This window comes from Aptenodytes patagonicus, chromosome 1 (assembly GCF_965638725.1).
Source record: "Aptenodytes patagonicus chromosome 1, bAptPat1.pri.cur, whole genome shotgun sequence".
Taxonomy (NCBI): domain Eukaryota; kingdom Metazoa; phylum Chordata; class Aves; order Sphenisciformes; family Spheniscidae; genus Aptenodytes; species Aptenodytes patagonicus.
This window is the reverse complement of record NC_134949.1, coordinates 139612914-139634705: the sequence shown is the minus strand read 5'-3', so window position 1 is coordinate 139634705 and position 21792 is coordinate 139612914. Positions and strand designations below refer to the sequence as shown.

Sequence of the window (21792 nt, the reverse complement as noted above, 5' to 3'; positions counted from 1 at the left end):
TAGTAAATAATTTGGTAGGTGTTTTGTCTGTGTTAAGTCAGTCTCGTGAGTTCACCGAATCTGTAAATTGTCAGTAGTCTTTACTCTCGGGCTTTCTCCTTGGTGCTTTAAGTGACTAATACAAGACTGCCTTATTGCTGTTACGCAGTGGTACCAAATACAGGGACGTGACCAAAACGGGAATCCTTAGCAATCCAGGATATTTAAAATATGTGTTATAAATCTAATAATTATATTAAACCAGAGATTTTTCCTGTAGCATTGTAATTTTCACATTAAATCTATGTTGTTGCGCACCTGAATGTGTTTCCTGGATCTGGATGTAAGTTCCAAAAATCTAAATTAGGAAAACTTCCACCATCTTCTCTGCCTATAAATCTTTCTTCTAAGCCCATTCTCTTACTCAACAATTGCACTTTATTACAGCATTTAAGCACTGCATGCATTTCTATTTAGAACCAGGTAGCATTTCAAGCTTGAGGTGGTTTTGTGTAGAAATTGAGGAATTGGTGAAACCACTTATCAGAGTGAAGATACTCATCAATAAGGAGGATGACTCCAGTGATTCCTACCCCAATTATGTGTTTCACATTTGCTTGGAAAAAAATGTCAGCTTGGCATGTAGTAGCAGCTGAATCACCAGCTGATAGCATAGCATTTAAAGCCAGAATTAGAAGCCAAAGATAACTATAGCAGACAGCTAAGTGTTGCTACATTACAGTTACTCCAAGAAAAGCAGCTCCTGTTTGTCATCCAGAGCCCTTGGAACTGTGGCTTTCCTTTAGGTTTTTCATCAAGGCAATGGAATAATTTCTTTTTTGTTTTTGTACAACTTAAGACTGAAAAAGGACTATTAAATCCCCCAATATGATTTTCTGTATGTTAGTTGCCATTAAATGTCATCCGTTCTCTGGGGTCCAGGCCCAGTAGCATACCTCACTAATGTGTATCTCCCAGAAGAGCATGCAGTCCTGATTTGAAATGTCAAAGATGGGAAATCCATTTCTTCACTAAGGAGTTTGTTCTGGCAGTTAATGATTCTCATTGTTAAAATCAGTGCCTTATTTCTAATATGACTTCTCTAGGTTCATCGTCCACCTACTTGTTCTTGTTATGTCTTTACCCTTTACTTTAAAGACCCTTCTAGTACGCTGTGATTTCTTCCTGGATAAGTACTTGTGCGCCGCAATCGAGGAAACTAAATGTTGGGGCTGGTTTGGCTGTGTTTTTTGACATACTAAAGAGATTTAAATCTCTGAGTCTTTTGATGTAGGCCATTCTTTCTATCTCTGAAATTATTTCTGTGACGCTTTCCTGCACCATTTCCAATTTTCAAATTATTTTAAAGGGCACTAGAACTGCATTCAGTTATGTCTCACCAATGTCCTACGTAAACCATCTTTTTACTCCATATCAGTACTTTACATACATAGTTTACTGTGTATACTTGAAGTAACATGCTATTTATCAGCTGTAGTTAATTCAGCTGTGTAGACAAGTTAAAAGGTGGAAATTTAATCTTCAGGCAAGTCACCTGTTCCACTTTCGGGTCATCTTCTTTTGCCAGCACTGTCTCACCCACGCATAACAAACTAACTGAAGTTTTTAAGTTGAAATGGACAACAGTAGATCCCCAGCTTCCCCGGTGATAAATTTGGAACCGTGTCAGCAAAGGTCAGGAAGTTCGATTGAAATTGGTTCTCTGTGGTGAACTTTGCAACTCCTGGCTCTCCAGCAAGCAATGGATAAACTGGACCTGTGCTTTTGTACCTCATCACCATTTGTATGTTCTCTCAGATACAATTTTCATTTTTCTAAAAGACCTCGTATGTGATATTTTGGTTTGAATGTTAAATTCTGGCTTAAAAAAAAAAAAAAAAAAGACATGCATGCTTTCCTTTTCCCTAAATAACTATTCACTGGTTTGAGCTAAACATTTTACCCTAACACTGTGTTTCTCCTATCCCATTTAATAAGACTATTTATCTGGTATCTGTGTAGTAATCCTTGAACCAACGAATGCTAAAATATTAAGAATCTTTTTGCTTTAATCAATAATTTGCATTCTTTGGCATAAGATCTCACTATTGCACAGAATTTACATAATATCAAAATAAAATCTGTCTTACAATACCTTATTTCATGTTTAGGAAAAGTCCTGAAAACCTTAACAGTCACTCAGATCAGCTCAAGGAGAAGGAAAAGCAAGGTTTTTTCAGGGCAATAAAAAAGAAAAAGAAGAAATCTCAAACCGTAAGTATACAGTATTTCTAAAAGAAAATATGTTTATCAGTTTTTAATTATACCATTTTAATATGCTAGATTAGTACAGTACCTTTGTATTATTTGTGATCATGCCCACAGGTTTCTATTTGTTCTTTTATGTTCTCTTTTCGCTATATGAAAGTCAAATTCTTTCCCTATTCAGGGTTTATTTACCTGCCTTTTCAAATATTTCTTCACCTACTAGTCCTGTGCATCTTTGTTTTCATTCAGACCCTTTGAGAGCCAGTTTTGATGCAAGTTTTAAACTGATGTTGCACCGAATTCTTTTGCAGGATATGGTGATACCGTTCCAAGAATAGCAAATGCATTATTGAGTGTCCTCAGAGCTTGAATAATTTCAGACACCCATTAGGAGGAGATCAGACTGTTATAAATGAGAATTCTTTCCAGTCTTTTTCATGGCAGTGTCTTGATAACAGCCTCCATCGTCTTGCTGCATCCTGTGGCTGGAATAAGGATGATGTGTCTTAACCATTCTTAACGCTTGTTGGGGGAAGGGATTGTGGCTTTTGTTATTTTGGTATAAGCCTTTGGTGTCTTTTATACATTTTTATATTTTCATCTAGTTTTTGGGAGGGAGAAACAACTTTCTTTTATCAGAGAGCAGTGGTATATTAACATTTCACAAAGTTTTATAATGAAAATCTCCCTAAGAACTGAAGTAACTTAAACATCATCTCATCTCATTCTCGGATGACAGTTCTGGAAACAGTAAAGTATTTAAAATTTCATTTACATAAAGCTTGTTTTACAACATTTTAAAGCTGCAGGTACTTTATCTTGAATTATGGCTAGTACAAGTGTGGTCTTGCAATTCTCAAACAGGCCACCAGAAGCAGAACTTCTGAACATTTCATATTTTTTTATTAGTATGGTAGTATGTTACTAAATCTTACATGCAAAATAGTTTCATAAATAAACGTTTGTCCTTTTCTGTTACCTGTTCTTTTCTATGTGCTTCATTCTTACATTTCATTTTTCTGTGTAATGAGATCTGGGTAGTAAAACTAAGAATTCTACCCAACTTTTTCTTTTTTTATGATGGGCTTTTCACTAAAATGTGACTTTATTGTTAACCTGTTAGTAACAGTAATTCCTTATTTGATATTGGTATTGTCAGATGCTCTCAGTGTACAAATAAGAGGATAAATTTCAGACTTGATCTGGAATCTGAAAATCAAACTGCGTTTTATCTAGCAGAGGGATCGTCATCTCCAACAGTAATGTACACCCTGCTTTTCAGAGGAGCTTACTTTAATTCCCCATATTGTGGGTTTTGTTTTGTTTAAGAACTCAATGCTATTCAAAAATCAAGCTGCAATGTTTCTATAAGCGTAACTGCAGTTATAGTTTTGAAGGTTCTCAGAATGCAGTAAATCACACTCACTCCTTACAGTTAAATTGGCTTCAGAAGTTAATGGTACCACAGGGCGAAGGGGAGTAATTAAATCAAAATATCTACTGTCATAGAGGGTGGTGACATGACTCTGGGTGTTGATGGAGGGCTGATCTGTTGAAAATTGGAGGAGAGGCGTGATTATCAGGCGTTGTTTTTTTTGGTTTGGTTTGTTGGGGTTTTTTTAACTGTATGGAACATGTGCGTGTGTGTGTGTTAACTAGCACTCAAAAAAGCACCTTGCCTTCCTGCTGGGCAGGTTTTAGAGCAGTGGCATCTACCTTTCCTCCTGATACCTGTACCCAGTTCAAATATGATTATTTGCATTACTCAACTGAACAAAATGTCTAGATTATAACTCTGGGATTATTTGATATCAAAACGTCCATGAAAGGATAGCACACCTACGGCCATTGATTCCAGTGATGCATTTTCCACAAAAAAAAAAAGGTGTTAAATATGGAGTTCTAGTCTACTCTGATTCCAGCCCTTCAGACGTGATAGCAAGGAACACTTTAAAAGCCCAGCTGATAAACGGTGTATCAACTACTTCCAGATTAAACTGTGTAAAGGAAATATAGACGGGGTTGTGCTGCATCTCAATATCCAGCACTTTCCAAAACATTTAAATCACAAGTACCTTGATCCATAGCTACCGAAAACATGACTTATTACAAGACAGGACAGAGTTACACATAATCCTTACTCCTGTTTCTTCTCACTCTTAAGAAGAAGGATAGAGGGGGAGGGGGGGAGAGAGAGGTTTTGCATAAGGGAAAATTATGTTGGCTAGTTAGAGCTAGTATCTCACAGGAAAATGAATAAATTAGTGAAATAAGATAGTGACAAAACCCTTGCATCTTCAGCTAGAAACTTGCTGACATCAACTTGATTTTTGGACCCAACCAGAGACTGAAAAACCTCTTCTCATTTCTACTTAGAGCTGTTTAACAGGACGGTATCTAGGGACAAGACTGTACCCACCGATGTGTGTACAAGTCTCTGGTTCAGACACTGTTCTTTGTTCTTTTTCATCTGTTAGTTGAGGACAGCCACCTAACAAACATTGGGATGTTCATTAGGATCTTCCAGCACAAACAGAAATGATTACCTTCAGTTCAGCACCGAGTTTGACTTCAGTAGTAAAAGCGGTTAACAGCACTGTAATATTAGCTCTTCAACTACATGAATAATGTTTTCTATGAATTCATATTAAGAATCTAACTTATAGCTTGTGACTACACAAGTATTTTTCTGAGGCTTATAATTCTTATAGAGTCCTAGAAGTACGTAATTCCACTTACTTACTCCGACACAGACTTTCTGCAGCAAATAACAAACTAGACCGGAGAACTGTCACACTGCTGAGAAGCATGTCATAGAATTAGAGTTTGTTAAGAGAGTGATAATACCGCATCCACTAGCTACTATTTACTTCTGATATCCTTTGGCAAGTCTCATTTTGCTGGCGATTGTCATAAGAGTCATAAAAGGTATCTGAAATTGGATTGAAGAGATCTTCTTAATAATGCCATTCTCAAAATCTCTGGTAGCCCAGAACTGATCCCAATTCGTGACACTTCCTCCTGCAGAGTTGTTCCCATTAATCATTCTCCCTAGAGTTCTCCAGGTGTAGTTCCTTGTGGGGTAATAATCGCTACTGCCTGCTACGGGAATTCTTTGCAATATTGGTTTTGCAGAGCTGTTCTTACCCATTCTCCTTTTCATCGTTTGGAGTCTTTTAGTAAGGTAGCAAAAGGTTTTGAGGATTGCTAGAGTCACAGTTTTTTCTGTCATCTGCCACCAAACAATTTGATATCCACGAGGGTTGTGCACAGTGTCAATAGGCACTATCTTCAGAGGAGCCCGAGTTTTGCAGATTTTGGCACATATTGCAAGCTATGGGTCTGAAGAAATTACCTGCTTTGGAAAAAGCAGTTGCTGGTGAGCGTTTCTCCTAGTGATGCTTTGATTCCTTTTCAATTTACTGAACTTCAAACAGGAAATTCTCCTGACCATAAAGTTCCTAAATAAGTGATGCTAATTAGTGACTCTGTCTTTCATCTGCATGGAATCGAGAAGCTGAGAAAGCTGCTTGAAAACCCTCGCTTTTGGTAGTGCACCCATTGTTCTCTGTAGTCATATAATCATTATATTGTATTATAAAGTTTTCTTTTGGTAGGCAGAATAATGCTAGACACAGCATATGTGTCCTGTGCTTGTTCATACCTGAGCAGGGGAGAAATAGTCCCATTCATAATTTTAATATTTGATAGTTCTGTTTGTTGTTTGTGCATCCATTGGTCTGCTCTTTGGTTGTATTACAGAAATTAAAATAAAACAGCCAGTGCCCTTGCAGTTATACATGAAGTTGTTGAAGGCATATTTTTGTCAGAACTGAAATAATTCATCTTGGACCCTAGCTCTTTTTACAAGTTAAAAATAGAATACTTTTATTTCTTCCAGAGGTAGCTATCAACTGCTCATTCTGAAACCGGTTGCTATTATTGTTAGTATCTTTGATATTTTATTTATATAAAAATAAGAAATGTCATACCGCTTTAGGTCATTCTCATAAGTAACGAATGATTGCCAGAATTACAGGATTTGATCCAAAGCTCAGTAAAGTCAACAAGACCTACCAGTTGTTTCCAAAAGGCTTTGAAAGACTCTGCATTCCTAATGAACATGGATATAAGAATAGGTGTACTGATCTCTTTTTACATGCTTTATATGCATTGAGTTCCCTGAATTTGTTCCATATGCTTTTTTCATTCAATCACTATTGTGTTTTCCCGAAGCAAATTATAGGATTGATACCATATATTGTCGGAATTTAAAAAAAAAAGAAAAAGAATTAATATAGTAAGGACAGATCTCTTTAATTGAAATACTATGCATTTAGTTTTTGTATCTTATATTGCAGACAGACTCAACCAACGGGGAGAATCCAAGCATCAAGAAATCCCTCTTTCCTCTTTTTAATTCAAAGAATAATTTAAAGCATAGTTCTTCTTTGAAAAAGCTTCCTGTAGTCACTCTACCCATGGTATTAATTTTTAAGTACAGTAGCACTGTAAAATGCTCCAGTAAACTTGTTTTACTGACTACAGCAGCATGTGTTTTATATTCATGGGATCACTTTCTCTTCATGCCAGTTAAGTATCTTGGGCCAGTTCGATAAATTTAAGTAAAATTGGCAGCTCTGTTGAAGTAGATTGTGCCTAAAAAAATTTTTTTTAGTATTTGATATACTGAAAAAGTAACATACACAGTTCCAGACAGAATGAGCCCTGGGACTAAGACTAAAGGAGGAACATAGTTGTAAAAATGTGTGTGTTTAAAATTAAACTGTCTCATTCTGTTTCAATCAGGAAAAAAAATAACCTGGTTTGGTTTTTAGCTATATTGGAAATACTTTTTTTTTATGCAAACTTCTCCTTTATATATAAATTTAATTAATCAAATATTAACAACAGATTATCTGAAAACTAAATTTTAGCTCATGCCTCTGCTGTATTTTTGTTCATCCTGATCGTTCATGATAAAAGACAGCTTGCATTAAAAATAGGTTAAATTTTAACTGTCCTTTTTTTGCTTAGAATTCTTGAAATGAGAGAAAACTCTACATATAAGTTTTAAATTATCCTTCTGCCATAAATTTTGTTGGATTTTCAGCTTGGTTGGGGGGGGAGGAAGGTTGGGGAGTTTCTTAATTTTTGCTTTAGTTTGTGATATTTGTGGAGGAGGAGAAGGATGGGGAAAGGAAAAGCTCTTGGTTTTGTGATGGCAAAATCAGCCAGACATCAGTGTAGAGAGATTTTGGTCGTCTTCACTCAGGAACAAATTTATAGAACTGATCCATGGTCTTAACTGCAGTATGGAATGCTTTTTAAATGAAGATGAGGCTCAACAATTTTTTTATTTTTTTTATTTTTTGAAGCCTCGTTTAACTGCGCTCTCTTACGGCAAATAACACTAACAGCATGCGAATGCTTTAAGGGCTAAGGGTATAGCAACTCTGCATGATATCCACAGCTACTTGCTCTTACTATGGGGAAAAATATTGAAAGGTCATTGCAATTCTGCTGCAGTAATGGGCTTCACTTTCGTTCTGTAATTAACTGGGGGTAAAGATTTACAGCTGTTCTTAAGAATGTATTAGGAAACCAGTATTTCGTATTTTGTTGCAGATGCCTAGCAGTGATGGTCAGGATCTCTTGGCATTACAGAAAGCCATTCATTCTTCTAATCACCAGAGCAGCAGGCAGAAGGATTGGCATCCTGAGAAGATGACAGAAATCCAGCCTCATGTAAGTGGCATTATCAATTCCCTGTATTTTAACATCACTGAGGTATCTTGACAGCTTTTTCTCTGATGAATAGCAAAACTGCATTTGACATTATTTCCCAACCTCCCCATTCCCTGCTCATTGAATGTGAAAAATCATGTGCCTGCAGTCCTGCATAATTCTTTGAAAACCTAGATGTGAATGACAAGGAAAAGAAGAGAGACTAAATGTCCGCGCGTCAGTCTTTGAGCCTTTCAAAATATTGATTATGTTTTTGTATTAGAGGCAAGCAACGTTTCAGTGCACATCTATGGTAGCTATGCAGCGCTGTAGAAAAGTCCTCAAGTTAGCTCTGCAAGGAATGATGCATCCTGAGGGCACACTGCTACTTGACAGAGTTTGATACTTGATGGGGTCACCAGAGCATCGTGACCACGTTATGGTGTGGCTGTGCCTCAGCTGGCACAGACTGCAGTTTAAGCAGCCTACATTATTGGAGCACAGCACTGGACTGATGCAAGTTTATTTTCTCCGGTTCTAAAACCAGCTTGGGGGGCAGGGTTTGGGGGAAGCTTTAGCTCCATGCTCTGTTGCCGTTACAACATTGAAAACTGAAGAAAAGGGTTCCTTGCAGCTGCAGTGTTTGAAGAAGCAAGTCGCTCTGTGAGCTGTGGAATTTAATGAGGCTGTTTTCATACCACTTTGTGTACTCAGACTTCCCCAGGCTCTTGCTAGCCATTTCAATAACCCCATGTCTCCATTTTCCTTCAGCCTGCTCACCAGTTAAAGAAGCTGTGAGGGACTAGAGCAGCTTATCACCCAGCTGCCGGCAAACAAAATATCTAACTGCTGAGTTCTGCCAGCCCTTATTTCAGTGCAGATGATTACTCAAGCCTCTCTCTAACCCCTAATTGATGTTCACAAAATTTTTGGGAACTTTGTATTTCTATATCTGTGCCTCATAAAATGTGGCTGAGGTTCTAAAGCTAATAGCAGGAGTAGTGACAGATGGACAGCTAATGCAATTGTCTACGCCTCCGTTTTCATAGGAAACAAGGTTAAAATAATTGATGGGAACAATTTTTTTTTTCCTGATGTAGAAAAGATTCCATCTTTTCAGGTAGCTAATAGATGGAATCGTAATGAGAAGACATTTTCTCAGGTGTGTAATCATAGCTTGGAATGAAATATTCCAAATGAATGCAGATTAAAAGTGAAGAAGTCCTGTTGAAGTTCAAGATGTTCAGTTTAGGGTATGACAGTTTTGTTATAGGAAGTCTGATAAGATGGAGAGCAGAAGGTCAAGTGCTTTTCCCTGTGTCTTTCAGAGCCAGCCATTAAAATCTCTCCGAAAGCTCTTACACCTCTCCTCTTCAAATCATCCTGTCCCTGCTGAGCCTCGCTTCCAGCCCTTACCAAGTCAGCCAGCCAAAGCTTCTTTTTCTGAAGTGCGAATTCACCCCATGAGTCAAAGCTCCGGCAGCGGCAGCAGCAACGTGCGGCAAGAGCCTCAGCCGAAAAGCAGGCCGACGCTGCAGATACCAAGCCAGCTGGAACCTACTTGGCACGTCTCCCCGGTGAACAGGAGCGCGAGTGACGGGCCTCCCTACTCTGATCAGCTGCCTTCCAAGAGCGGACAGAACGGGCACACGTATAACCGAACAAACCGATCGCGAATGCCAAATCTGAATGATTTAAAAGAGACAGCCTTGTAATTGCACTCCAGAAAATAGGCCAGTTCAGGTGGAGATCAGTGTAGGGGAGTGGTGGTCATTCTGGTGATGGTAAGACTGCATTTTCAGCTTTATAAAGGTGTGCAATATGTACATGTGGGGCTATGCTGTTTGGCACCACATTGAGAGTCAGGGACTATACAGTAAAACAAGTTGAATTATGAATTACCAGTCATCAGAAATGTCGCTGGATGCCAGGCAGAGTGTGCCGGTCAGGGAGAAAAGTGCATTGCCGTTTTCTCTCATTTACATTCCAGCTTGGTGCACATCTCTGTCTGAAAGCTGGGAGACTTCTGGTATGCATTGGCACTTACAAGGGTGAAAACATTCATGTCTAGACCTATGCCCTTACTACATTTTTTGCTGCCTAGTTAAAACAGTGGGGTTTATGTGATAAAAGTGTATCCCGGTTAAGGGTTTAACGTTAAATTGTATGTCTTAAATTTGTTTTTTAAACTTCCATATTTGATAGGATTTGTAATATTTATTTATGATGACCTAATATCGTACTGTTATAATCATATCTTTTATGTTCTAATGTAAAGTTATTTTGAGCTGTTTGAAACATTGTGAAGCAGTGCAACAGCTACAGTAGTTTCTATAAAAAACTAACAGTTACATTTATATATTGCATCAGGAGTATTTTATTCTATATATAAATATATATATAAATGGAAAATAACTGTCTGTTTTTTAAATATACTCATTTAAAAGAAAAGTATTGTTATGACACTATCTGCCATATTTTTATACATTTGTGATATAAAGTGCAGTATTATACTTCTAATAAAAGGAAGTTGAATGTGGATATAAACATGACTGTAACAGTATGAATCTTGCTCAGCTATGAGAGCCCGGTATTATAGGCATTATTGGTAACAAACAAAAGACAACATTCAATTCCAAGCTTTATTATGGGCTATTTTGTTGGAAGTATTGGCTAAATGCAAGAGACTGCAGAACTGTACAGTAATCTAAATGTGGTATGTTCTCCCCTGTGTCCTTAGCTTTCCGAGTAATAGTAATGGGATTTCTGCATCTGCATCAAGAGCACAGAGCCCCAGTACCAAATTTTTGGTTCCTCTAAAGAGATAAAGTGCCCCATGACTACAAGGTAAAGCAGGTGCTCTTCCACTTAATAGCGGGGGTGAAAACCAAAGAAACATAGCATGAATTGCAAATGAAATGCCACTTTGACACTTACACATAGCATGGCACTGCAGATCATGGTATAAGCTTTTATGCATATGTGTATTTTACATCTTGTTTAGCAATCTATTAAGATAAACACTGTATTTAAATTTAAACTACTCTTGCACTTTTTATGGTATTTCAGGATGTATTTAAAGCTACAAATCTGATATTTGGATATTGAGCGAGAAGGTTGCCATGCAGCTTAATTTCTCCTTAGGTCTTACTAGCCGAACGTTCCCATACGCAGTTCAGTTACCAGTCTCAGCAAAATACTAGATCTTGGGTTCCAGTCTCCTGTACAACATTGTTAAAACTGCCTTTACGTTGGTGAATGTTGAGCGTAGCAAATACACAGCCTGATTCCTCTGTTGCTACCGGTAAACTAAGTCAGAGGTGAGCCAGCAGGAGTCAAAAGAGTTATGCTAGTCTAAACGTTGTGCAATAAGAGGAGAGTCAGGCCTGTAGTGTCAGAACAATACAATCTTTCCTTTTTAAACGCATTAGTTCAACTCCCTCATTACTCTGCAGCATAGTTCATTTTCTAGATGCTGTCCTCATAAGACACTTGCACTTGCAAATACGTTGTCTTTTCCAAAAAGAGATTAACCTGAATGTAAATTTGATGATTTAGCCATAGATGTAGTTAACAGAAGCAGCCAGGCAGTAAGAGCTGAACTTCCTACTTGGGTAACAATGCAAACTGGACATGCTGTTCAGTACCTCTCGAGTCATACCAAAGTTCTAACAACAGCAAATTTGGCACCACTACTCTCAAAATCTTTGTCAGAAAGTACATTACGGAAGGACGTTGCATCAGGTTTGTCCAGGGCTAAAAGTCGGTCTAGTAAATTTGAAAAATTACAAAATAAGAATTCTTTCTTTGTCAATTGCCTGCAAGAAACGTGCATGTGATTTTCTATAGATATATATGATCTATGATATCTAGATATATATGATATATACTGTGTTGCTATATCATATATATGGCTTATATAAAAACAGTAGCCATGAAAGGGTATTCAGTTTTTGATAAGTTCAGTGGCATCCAGGAAAGACATTGTGATATTTACTAGTCATCGCTACCGGAGTTTAGCAGCCTATTTTAGCAATCTCTTTTGGATTCACCAGTTGGTCACAACTAGGTTAGTCCTGTTCTCTGCTTTGAAAGGGGCTGATGCCACTGAAATCCCTCACAAAAGCAGTGTCCGTGAGTGGGGCTCTAAGCAGTACTATTTGAATGTCTCCGAGGGAGCGTTCAGACTAGACTCTTCTGTACTTTGTGGATACGTATCCTTTTGCCTCTGCAAGACTTTTAGCTTGCTGGTAAGAGCTTCATGCTGGGGATGATGATACTGGGCTGTATGTGGCTGTCCTGATTTCTAGCAAGCAAAAATATTTCCAAAGGCTTTTTTTTCCTCAGTACCCGTTAAGTTAAATCGGAGTAATCTCTGACTGTACATATAGCTGTTTAAAGTAGTTAGCAAAGCTTGAAGGGTGACGCAAGGAATGTTCAAGTATTTGGTGGCCCACATTTACAGAAAGTTCTTTCTACTTCATACTGCATTTTCTTCTCACATTCAACAAACCGTAGTAGATTTCAGCTGAATACTAAATTGTGTTGAATGTATGTAGTATTTTCTTCCTTCTGTTGGAAAGAACTTCCAGCAGCTTGGCCAGCTGGTGCTGGGATAAATTGTGTATTTTTAAGCTGGTATAACTTCCCAATATTTAGAATATTGCTAATGTAATTTTGCCGAGGCTTCCGAAGGAGTCGTCTTATAATGACTAAGATTTGCTGGCTCAATAAAGGGGAAGAGAATTACAGAGCAAATGATTTTGTAAGTGTGAGCTTTCTTCTTCACTGGTCTGTGAGTCTTGTGCTACATGTTCTATAGATTTACTTAGTATAAAGTATCGTAGTTAAACTGCATTTTATTCTGCGGCAATCTGTTTTGCCTTACGGCATCACTAATGATGTGAATAGGAAAGAAACTAGGTTTCAGAAATGAATTATAGTCATTTTGCAGAACTCGAGCTGCCTAAACTTGTCTGTATGTTTTTACTGTAGCTCTTGAGCTCTTGTTAACTGAAAAAGAAGCACCTTAAGCTCATCTTAACTGAAATTGTGTATGTGTTTAAGCTGTCCTTTTAAACTGCCATGTAAATGTATTAACCTAAAACAACATTTTTTTTTTCAACAGGCGTGACCACAGAGAACAGTCCCTTAGAGCTATTTAACACTTTTTGTTCCATTTATCGCAGCCCAAGCTTCGTTGCTCCTCTGAGAGGTCGCCAGCACGGAGCACCGGGCAGAGTTCTTGGCAGGAAGTCAGCGATCTCAGATTCGGTCCCTTCTTCCTAAAATGTTCCCCATCCCACCGGGCTTGGGACTGACACCAAGCTTTGATTTCTGATACCAAGTCAGACCCACCCAAATGTGTGGGTCCTGACGCCGCTCTGTTTACAGATACTTGCTCTTTTAGATCAACATTAAAGCAGGCTTCAAACTTCCAAACGTACGAGACACCCTCAGGTCATCCTTGGGCTTGTCGCCTTTCTCTCTGCTACACCTACTTGTTTCTGGGAGCAAAGCTGGAGCGATTCTTCAAGAAGCAGTGTCCTGTGATAGGCTTTTAGCCATTCCTTGTCATTGCAGTTAGGTCTCTTAACAGATGAATCTTACCAGTATGAAAAGCTACATACCAACTCATTTTTCTTTTTTTCTCTAAAAGCTGCTGTTGCTGTTAGCTGAGTAGACGCCTGTGTTCATCCAGAAAAGCTATGACTTCTTAACGACTCAGTACTGTAGTCCTCCCTTGTAAGAAAGGGAACACAGATTACATAGCTCTGAAAGCACTGTTGTGATCTATTTAGCTAAGGCAAAACCCAGCCGCTTTTGAGGGGAGCCATGCTCTAGAAGTGTTTGGGGGTTTTATTCATGTTCCAGTTTTTGGTTGTCTTAGAATGATTTGGTAGTGAGACATGCTTCAAAAATATCTGCCTGTAATTAATTCTGTATGTCTTGAACACTGTCCGAGTAGAGCTGGGAGAATATTTGAGTCCCAGTTACACGACGAGTTGGAAAAGGATAGCCATATATAATATACTGCAAATTGTGGGGTGGCAATGAATGTTTATTTTTTCCTTTCCAGCTGGCCTGCATAATACATTTATTAATGGGGTTATATCATAAACCATGCATCTGGGCTGTTGTTCATGTAAGTAGGCCCACCATTCGAAATAGGATAGGAGTGTCACAGAAGAGGAGTGGAAAGGTGATGTGCCCTATTTAACGCTTCTAAATGACCTTCAAATCAGGACACTGTTTAAGAACAGGTGCCTTTCCCTACACAGCTCTCTCCAATGGTGTCATGATATTAACCATTCATTAACTGGGTTTGTAGTGAATGAGGAGAAAAGCCATTCAACTTCTGGCCTTTGCTAAAAAGGGAGCGATTTGAGTAAACCCTTTTAATATAACACAGCTTGGAAGTTCTAGATGTTGGCTCCTTTTTCAAAGGGTCAAACAGCAGCAGTGCATCAATGCTCGGGCTCATCAGGCAAGTGAAGGCTTGTGCACATCACTCGGTTCAGATGTTGTACTGAAACAAGATGTTTCATTCTGCAATCGTGAAGCAAATTTCATGAAAACTAAGCAAAGCAAATTTCATAGGAGATCCTCGTTCAATTTGAAGAGAAAAGCTGTGGTAGGTCATCTGTTCTCTCAGTGGACTGTCTTAACAGCTACTGCATGAGACAGCATAGGTAAATCTGATGGATTAGGTCTGAATTTTACTTGCTCCCGAGTTCTGCTTGGATGCTTATTTGTTACCTTGTGTACAGCCAATTGTTTGGTGCAAAAGTTGGCTTTTGGCAAACTAAGCGGAAGGTGCATGAGAAGTGTAAAAGGACCAGCCCCGCTATGTTTGGGTGCTTTCGTTCCCCTGAACCAGATTGCTTCTCAGGCTCTTCTAGAATGTAACTCAAAATATGCAGCCGGGCAAAAGGGACTCTTAAGCCATGGCCCAAGGGTCTGAACATGGAATTTGTGACTTAGGCTAAGAGTGACTCTACACATCTCTTGTCTTCTCTTGCAAGTCAATCTACCTCCTCTCTCTTGCAGAATGTGGTCGAGGTTTGGTTTTTTTGTTCTGAGTTTATTATTGACTCCAAATTTTGAAGAGACATATAAAAAGATTCTTCCTCTAGGTACTGTTAGCAACCAAGTAATAAAATCTTGATGGGCCTTCATTTGATACACTTCTGAAACCTCCAAGCCATCTGAGCTCTCCCTCTAGAATCCCAATGCCATCCTTTGCACTGCTTTGCAGTCTTCCCTTGCCCTTCCCCTTGTGGTTCTCAAATATTGCAGTTGCCTTGTTCTTTGTTGTTTCTCTAGTGCAGATTATCAGGGAGTTAGAGGCCTTATCTACTACTCCACCCTGTTTGCTGTTTTATTCAAACAGCTATCCTTAGACTTGCTCAGGATTTTCTTCATTTTGATTTTCCATTTCAGCTGGGTGAGATACCTTACCTCATTGTGCCCCCACCAAAACACGCTGCCTACCAGGCGCTTTGTTCCACCAGGTCTCTGTTTTCACAGGGCATTGTTTCTCTGGATCCGTTCTGAGAAATGCAAGGTGGCATCTTAATTGTACAGGCGTAGAAATGCGTTGTTGTGAAGTAGCTGCTTTCGTAGAGCTTTCCATTAGCAACATTAAAGCATGTTCATAGCACAAGCCGCTATTCAGGTTTCCTATAAGATATGAGCCTCTTGGTGTAAACTCTTGACATGTAAATCCAATGGCAGAGCTTTTAACTGTTTAGTAACAAGGCAAAACTTTAACTGTAGGTAACTGTCTCGACTTCCCTTTTCTTCTTACTTTTTTTTTTTTTTTGCTAGTGCACATCTTAGACGCATACTACTGAAGGATATGTCTAATCAAAAGGAATAACGTCTATATATATTTGGTTTATGTGGAACAATAAGCTAAAAACTTCCATGAAACCGTAATTTTGTTGGAAAAACTATGCAGGCATTTTAAAATCTGGTTAATCTGCTAAGGACTTCCAGGACTGCTTAGATCTCCACTGTCAAATGCTGAATTCTGAATTTGTGTCATTTGGGAGAAGGAAGGAAGAACGAGGTTTAGAAAAAGTGATCTTTTTTCACAATCTGCCAGTACAGACTATTCCAAAAATAACAGGCTGGGGAGGTAGCTTTCAAAACTTCTAAATTTATGGATAAGGTTCCCCGATGTTTTTTACAGCTATTAGAAGTCTAAAGCGCACAAACTTTCAAATCTACCATGCTTTCTGTTGTGGAAGGGATGTGATGTGGTGTTAACCTTTTTAATCCTGGAATACAAATTGATTTTAAAATGTTGAATATTTAAGGATGACTTCATGCAAGTTAATAAACCATTTGTAAAGTGTTTGTATACAACCCTTTGTATCATGTTGTTGGTACACCTTACCAAATTTTTTTTGGGCATGTATTTCCATTCTTAACTTCTGTAAAATTTCTATTGTTGCTGTAAATATTCTAAAAGAGAAGAAAAAAAAAAATCCTGTGGTAACCTTAATTATCAGCATGGAAATGGTTAATTTTTACTGAGCACAATGTATTTTTGAATGGGCCTTCCAAAATATGTCTTTAATAAAAATGCAGATTTTGCACTAGAACACTGGCATTGCTCAACAGCTGATCTTATTCCTGACACATCTCCTCCCCATACGTCAGCGTGGCTTAGATGAGCAGAACGGGCCAGAACCGCACCAGGACTCCTCTGCCCGACAGGTCGCTGCCAGGTCCCGGCTAACTCCCCATCTGAAAAGCTGGCTTGTATCTGTCCGCCAGCCTGGCATTTCCACAGGAGCAGAGACAAAACAGCTCTGAAGCACTTTGTTGCCCACCAGTCCTGTAGTCTCATCGCAGGCATTGGGGGGGTTCTTCCTTCCAGGGCGAGAATCTCTGCTATTCTCTCTTTTGAGCAGTATCAGCCCACCAATCCCCTCAGCAGGCACTACCCAGAAATTAAAAGGCCCTGAAAGTTTCCAGCCCTTAAATTGTCTTTGCTGTAGAAGAGGATTCACCATTTGGGTAGCATGTTGGCATTTCAGCATTGCCGCACATAAGCTGAGACTCTTCTAGGCAAACGTTCAGGTGTCAGCGATAGTTTTTGATGGGTTCCTCTTTAATGTGTCCTGGCCATGACTTCTTTTGTTATTGTGTGCGGTTTTAAAAAACTTTAAATATTTCTCTGCTGGTCCCTCATTCTTCAGCGTCGTTGGAAACAAACTGAGGAGTAGGGACCACTTTACCTTGGCCTCCCTTCTTTCCCTCTGCGCTCCAGCAGCAGACTTGCTGAAAGCCAGGACTTGCAGTCTGATCAGACCCTTCCGAAACAGCCTCCTGGTGGGGTGTGCCACAGCCACAGCTGCTGCGCGACCAGGCTGGTGCCTTCACTGAGCTGCGCCCATCACCTCCCAAACAGAGGAACTGCTGGCCTGAGCTAGTGGCTTCAACTTCCACCAGGACAAGCGGTCCAGCATTTCCACAGTCCCAGCCAGAAATGCATTTGAAACGTCTGTTTCCTTGAGGTGCCTAGCTCTCTGGGGACCTGGCTTTACTCCTACAACCTCACTTTGCTCTTACTCTTTCAAGGACCTTGTAGTGACCCCAGGCACTCGGCGCCCTTTTCTGTACTCCCTGCAGGGCTCCAGAAAATGAGGTGGCCGCCTCCTTGAAGAGGTCGAGCACCTCACCGTGGTAGCCCCAGTGTAGCCAGCATCGGTCCCCCATGGGATGGGGAGCAGAGTGGGTGTGGGCATTTTTCTCTCAGGCAGCTGTAAAGGGATAATTCCTGCAGGTACCCATCAAGAGAAAGGGCCTACTGACTTACGATGGTGTGGCTGGTCTGGAGGCCTGAGGCAGTCTCTTATCACATAGTTTAGATGGGGCAAGCTTGACTTCTCAGCACAGTTCCTCGCTTCTCTCTTTAAGCATCCCAGACTAAAAATTGAGGTCATGAAGCTGAAGGCAGCCCTTGGTCTTGCCTTTTATTTCAAACCTGTTGCCTTTGCAAAGTCATGCACTGGTCTCCCTACCTCTGCAGGTAAAGACCTGCAGGATTTTCACTCCTAGAAGATAAATGCGTGTTCAGCACTGCTTTGCATCATCTCCTGCAGCCTCAGTTGCTGGCTCTGTTCTGGTTAATTGTGATTGGAGGCATCTGTGCCAGTAAATTAAAATGACAGTGATATGCTAGGAGAAGTTAGACTTTATGAGGAAAAGCTTTGTATTTTTGTAATTGTGTTTTGGCTGGTTCTATCCCGCTTTCATAATGCCCTCAGTCACACTGTTACTCCAACACTCTGCATTTATGCAGAGGTGGAGGTCAAGTGCAATTCTAAAAGCATTTTAGGACCACTTAACTAATTAAGCCTCTCAGCACCCTTCTTTTTAGATAAGAGGCAGAGGTTAAGTGAATTTCCAAAAGTCGATTAGCAAACATGCTGCATAGCTAGGGTCAGAACAGAAACTCCTGCTTTAGCAGGAACCATTTTGACATTGCGGATCAAAGCCAGAAGTATGTCCTTTCCCCATGCAAGCTGGAGAGGTAAACTGCAGGCAAAAGACAGGGAGAGGCAAGAAGCAAATGCACTGTGAAGTTCAGTGTATGCCAGTTAGTTCCACCTTATTTATTGCTGTACACTTCAACCTGGAAAAAGGGTCTAGTGACTTCTTTGAAGCTGGGAGGCTGGAATAGTGATAGCACAGGTCCTTTCTACCTGGACAGTCTTTTCTCCCTCCAAGGTTTTATTGTATCTTATATCTCAGTTTGGTCATGTGAAGATACATAATTTAGTGTGGTGCCTCGGTGTATAATGGCATGTGGTCCAGCCATTCAGGCTGTGGATTAAGCTCGCGAGCTCTTCCAAATTACGCAGGAACTCTTGGCCCTTGTCGCAGGGTGCATTTCCAAAACCAGACAACTTGCAAAACCCTGGACTGTGCGTGGGAGCTCAGAGGCCAGTCACAGCCGAGGCTTTGGGTGGTTACAGTCAAGCTTAACTGCTTTGGGATGCTACAAATACTCATCGGCTGGTGCCCAGTCCATCCCTTCACCCCTCCAACCCCACCCCACCACTCCTCAGTCATGCAACAAAACAGCAGCCCCAAGCCTCCTCCCCCCTGGTCACCAACCACCAGGACATGGAGCAGAGCTGCCTGTGCTGCTTTTAGGGAAGGGAGAGCAGGGTGTTAACATGATGGCAACTGTGTCCAGGGACTGGAAACGCTTCAGCTCTCAGCGTTGGTGTTACTAACACGAGAGCTATGACAGCTGGTGGAAAGCCCTTGTCTCCCTGTTACTGCATGTGCAGTGCCTCCAGGGAGGCTGGTCCCACACCTTGGCTGCACGGAGGACTTGCCTCGAGCTCAGTGGACCTTCTCAGTAGAGCTTGCCTGGACTGATAATCATTAGAGAACCACGCAGATTCACTGCTTTCTTATTAAGAAAACGTATCCCTACACCCATTTGTGGATAGGCAAAACTCATTTGGGGTGTGGGGGGAAGCAAGGGAGTGATGGTGACGTAATAACAATCATTTCAGCAGATGGAGATTGGTCTTTTCTACAGCTCTGTAGACTTGATACTGTTGGTATGGTGGAGCAGAAACTTTCAGACTCGTCAGAACAGCGTATTTTCCTGACGGTTATTATTTGTCTCTATACACAGGAAAAAGCAAGGCAGCAACATCTGCCCTCACGAATTAATAAAATGTGACAAATCGCGCAGACATCCAAAGGCTTTTCTCATGTTTTCGGTCACATCTCATTTGGTTTTAGCCACATCTCATCTCCTGCCTTGCACACCGAGCGTTCGTTTCTCTCCCCATCGGGGTAGGAAGAGGGCATGAGAGGCAGATGGCCTGCCTTGGTGCCGTTGTCTTCGTGCCTCTCCTCTCTCTGCTGAAACAGTTCAGGTGCCAATGCTGCAACTCTTTGGGATAGATGCATGGATTGTTAAAAAATAGGGAAAAGGCCCTGCAGTTCGCACCTGGGGTGTGCTGGGCATCAGCTCCCGGGCAGAGGCAGGGACATGAGCCATAACACCCAGGCGGTCGCCCCAGGGAGATGGGTGCATCATCAGAGCCTCCACATGCCCCAAATTCCTCAGGCGCTCAGCAACTGTTAGGGATTGGGCCATGGAGATCAAGGCAGTTAATGAGAGCGAGTCCCTGTTCCCGTGCCCAAACGCGCACAGGGAGTGAAGCGCCCTGGGCTCCTCGGGATGTGTCAGTGCAAAACCAGAGAGGATATGGAGGGGGTTTGGCCACCCAGTGCACAAGGGACCAAAGGCTGCCCCAAAAACAGCCACAGCAGCTCAGGCTGGAGGGGACCTGATACAAGGGGACACGAGGTGATTGAGAGTGTGAGATACAGGCGGGGCCCGTCGTACTGGGGACTGGCCAGATCTGGCCCCGACCTTGTCTCAGGGATGGCAGAGACCGGCAGGAGGAGCATAGAATCATAGAATCACTGAGGTTGGAAAAGACCTCTAAGATCATTGAGTCCAACCATCGACCCAACACCACCACCCACTAAACCATGTCCCTAAGCGCCTCATCTACTCGTCTTTTAAAAACCTCCAGGGATGGGGACTCAACCACTTCCCTGGGCAGCCTGTTCCAATGTTTAACCACTCTTTCAGTAAAGACATTTTTCCTCACGTCCAATCTAAACCTCCCCTGGCGCAACTTGAGGCCATTTCCTCTCGTCCTATCACTAGTTACTTGGGAGAAGAGACCGACACCCACCTCGCTACAACCCCCTTTCAGGTAGTTGTAGAGAGCGATGAGGTCTCCCCTCAGCCTCCTTTTCTCCAGGCTAAACAACCCCAGTTCCCTCAGCCGCTCCTCATAAGACTTGTTCTCCAGACCCCTCACCAGCCTCGTTGCCCTTCTCTGGACACGCTCCAGCACCTCAACGTCCTTCTTGTAGTGAGGGGCCCAAAACTGAACACAGTATTCGAGGTGCAGCCTCACCAGTGCCGAGTAGAGGGGCACGATCACTTCCCTACTCCTGCTGGCCACACTATTTCTGATACAGGCCAGGATGCCCTTGGCCTTCTTGGCTGCCTGGGCACACTGCCGGCTCATGTTCAGCCGGCTGTCGACCAGCACCCCCAGGTCCTTTTCCGACAAGCAGCTTTCCAGCCACTCTTCCCCAAGCCTGTAGCGCTGCATGGGGTTGTTGTGACCCAAGTGCAGGACCTGGCACTTGGCCTTGTTGAACCTCATACAGTTGGCCTGGGCCCATCAATCCAGCCTGCCCAGGTCCCTCTGCAGAGCCTTCCTACCCTCGAGCAGATCAACACTCCCGCCCAACTTGATGTCATCTGCAAACTTACTGAGGGTGCACTCGATCCCCTCATCCAGATCATTGATAAAGATACTGAACAAGACCCACCCCAAAACTGAGCCCTGGGGAACACCGCTCGTGACCGGCCGCCAACTGGATGTAACTCCATTCACCACAACTCTCTGGGCCCGGCCGTCCAGCCAGTTTTTTACCCGGCGCAGAGTCCACCTGTCTAAGCCGTGAGCCGCCAGCTTCTCTAGGAGAATGCTGTGGGAGACGGTGTCAAAGGCCTTACTGAAGTCCAGGTAGACCACATCCACAGCCTTTCCCTCATCCACTAGGCGGGTCACCTGGTCATAGAAGGAGATCAGGTTGGTCAGGCAGGACCTGCCTCTCATGAATCCGTGCTGGCTAGGCCTGATCCCCATGAGGAAAAGCAGGGTGAGATGTCTGCCCTGGCGTGAGAGCCCTCCCTGGCCCTGGCCCCGGTGGGGCGGTGGGGGGTGCCTGGGCTTGGGGACA

The 21792-nt window shown here is 41.7% G+C and overlaps 1 protein-coding gene across 5 annotated transcripts in view; it reads left to right on the top strand.

Moving 5' to 3' along the window:
- Positions 1-10204, top strand: part of CDKL5 (cyclin dependent kinase like 5) — a 135141-nt gene extending 124937 nt beyond the window's left edge. For 4 of the 5 annotated variants that reach the window (XM_076356792.1, XM_076356810.1, XM_076356819.1 and 1 more), the window contains 4 exons: positions 2151-2253; positions 6609-6731; positions 7876-7995; positions 9303-10204. In XM_076356792.1, the coding sequence (XP_076212907.1) occupies positions 2151-2253; positions 6609-6731; positions 7876-7995; positions 9303-9689 (733 nt within the window). In that variant the 3' untranslated portion in view covers positions 9690-10204. The remainder of the gene's footprint in view (positions 1-2150; positions 2254-6608; positions 6732-7875; positions 7996-9302) is intronic. The other variant, XM_076356828.1, reaches the window with a different exon arrangement.
- Positions 10205-21792: the final 11588 nt, after the last annotated feature.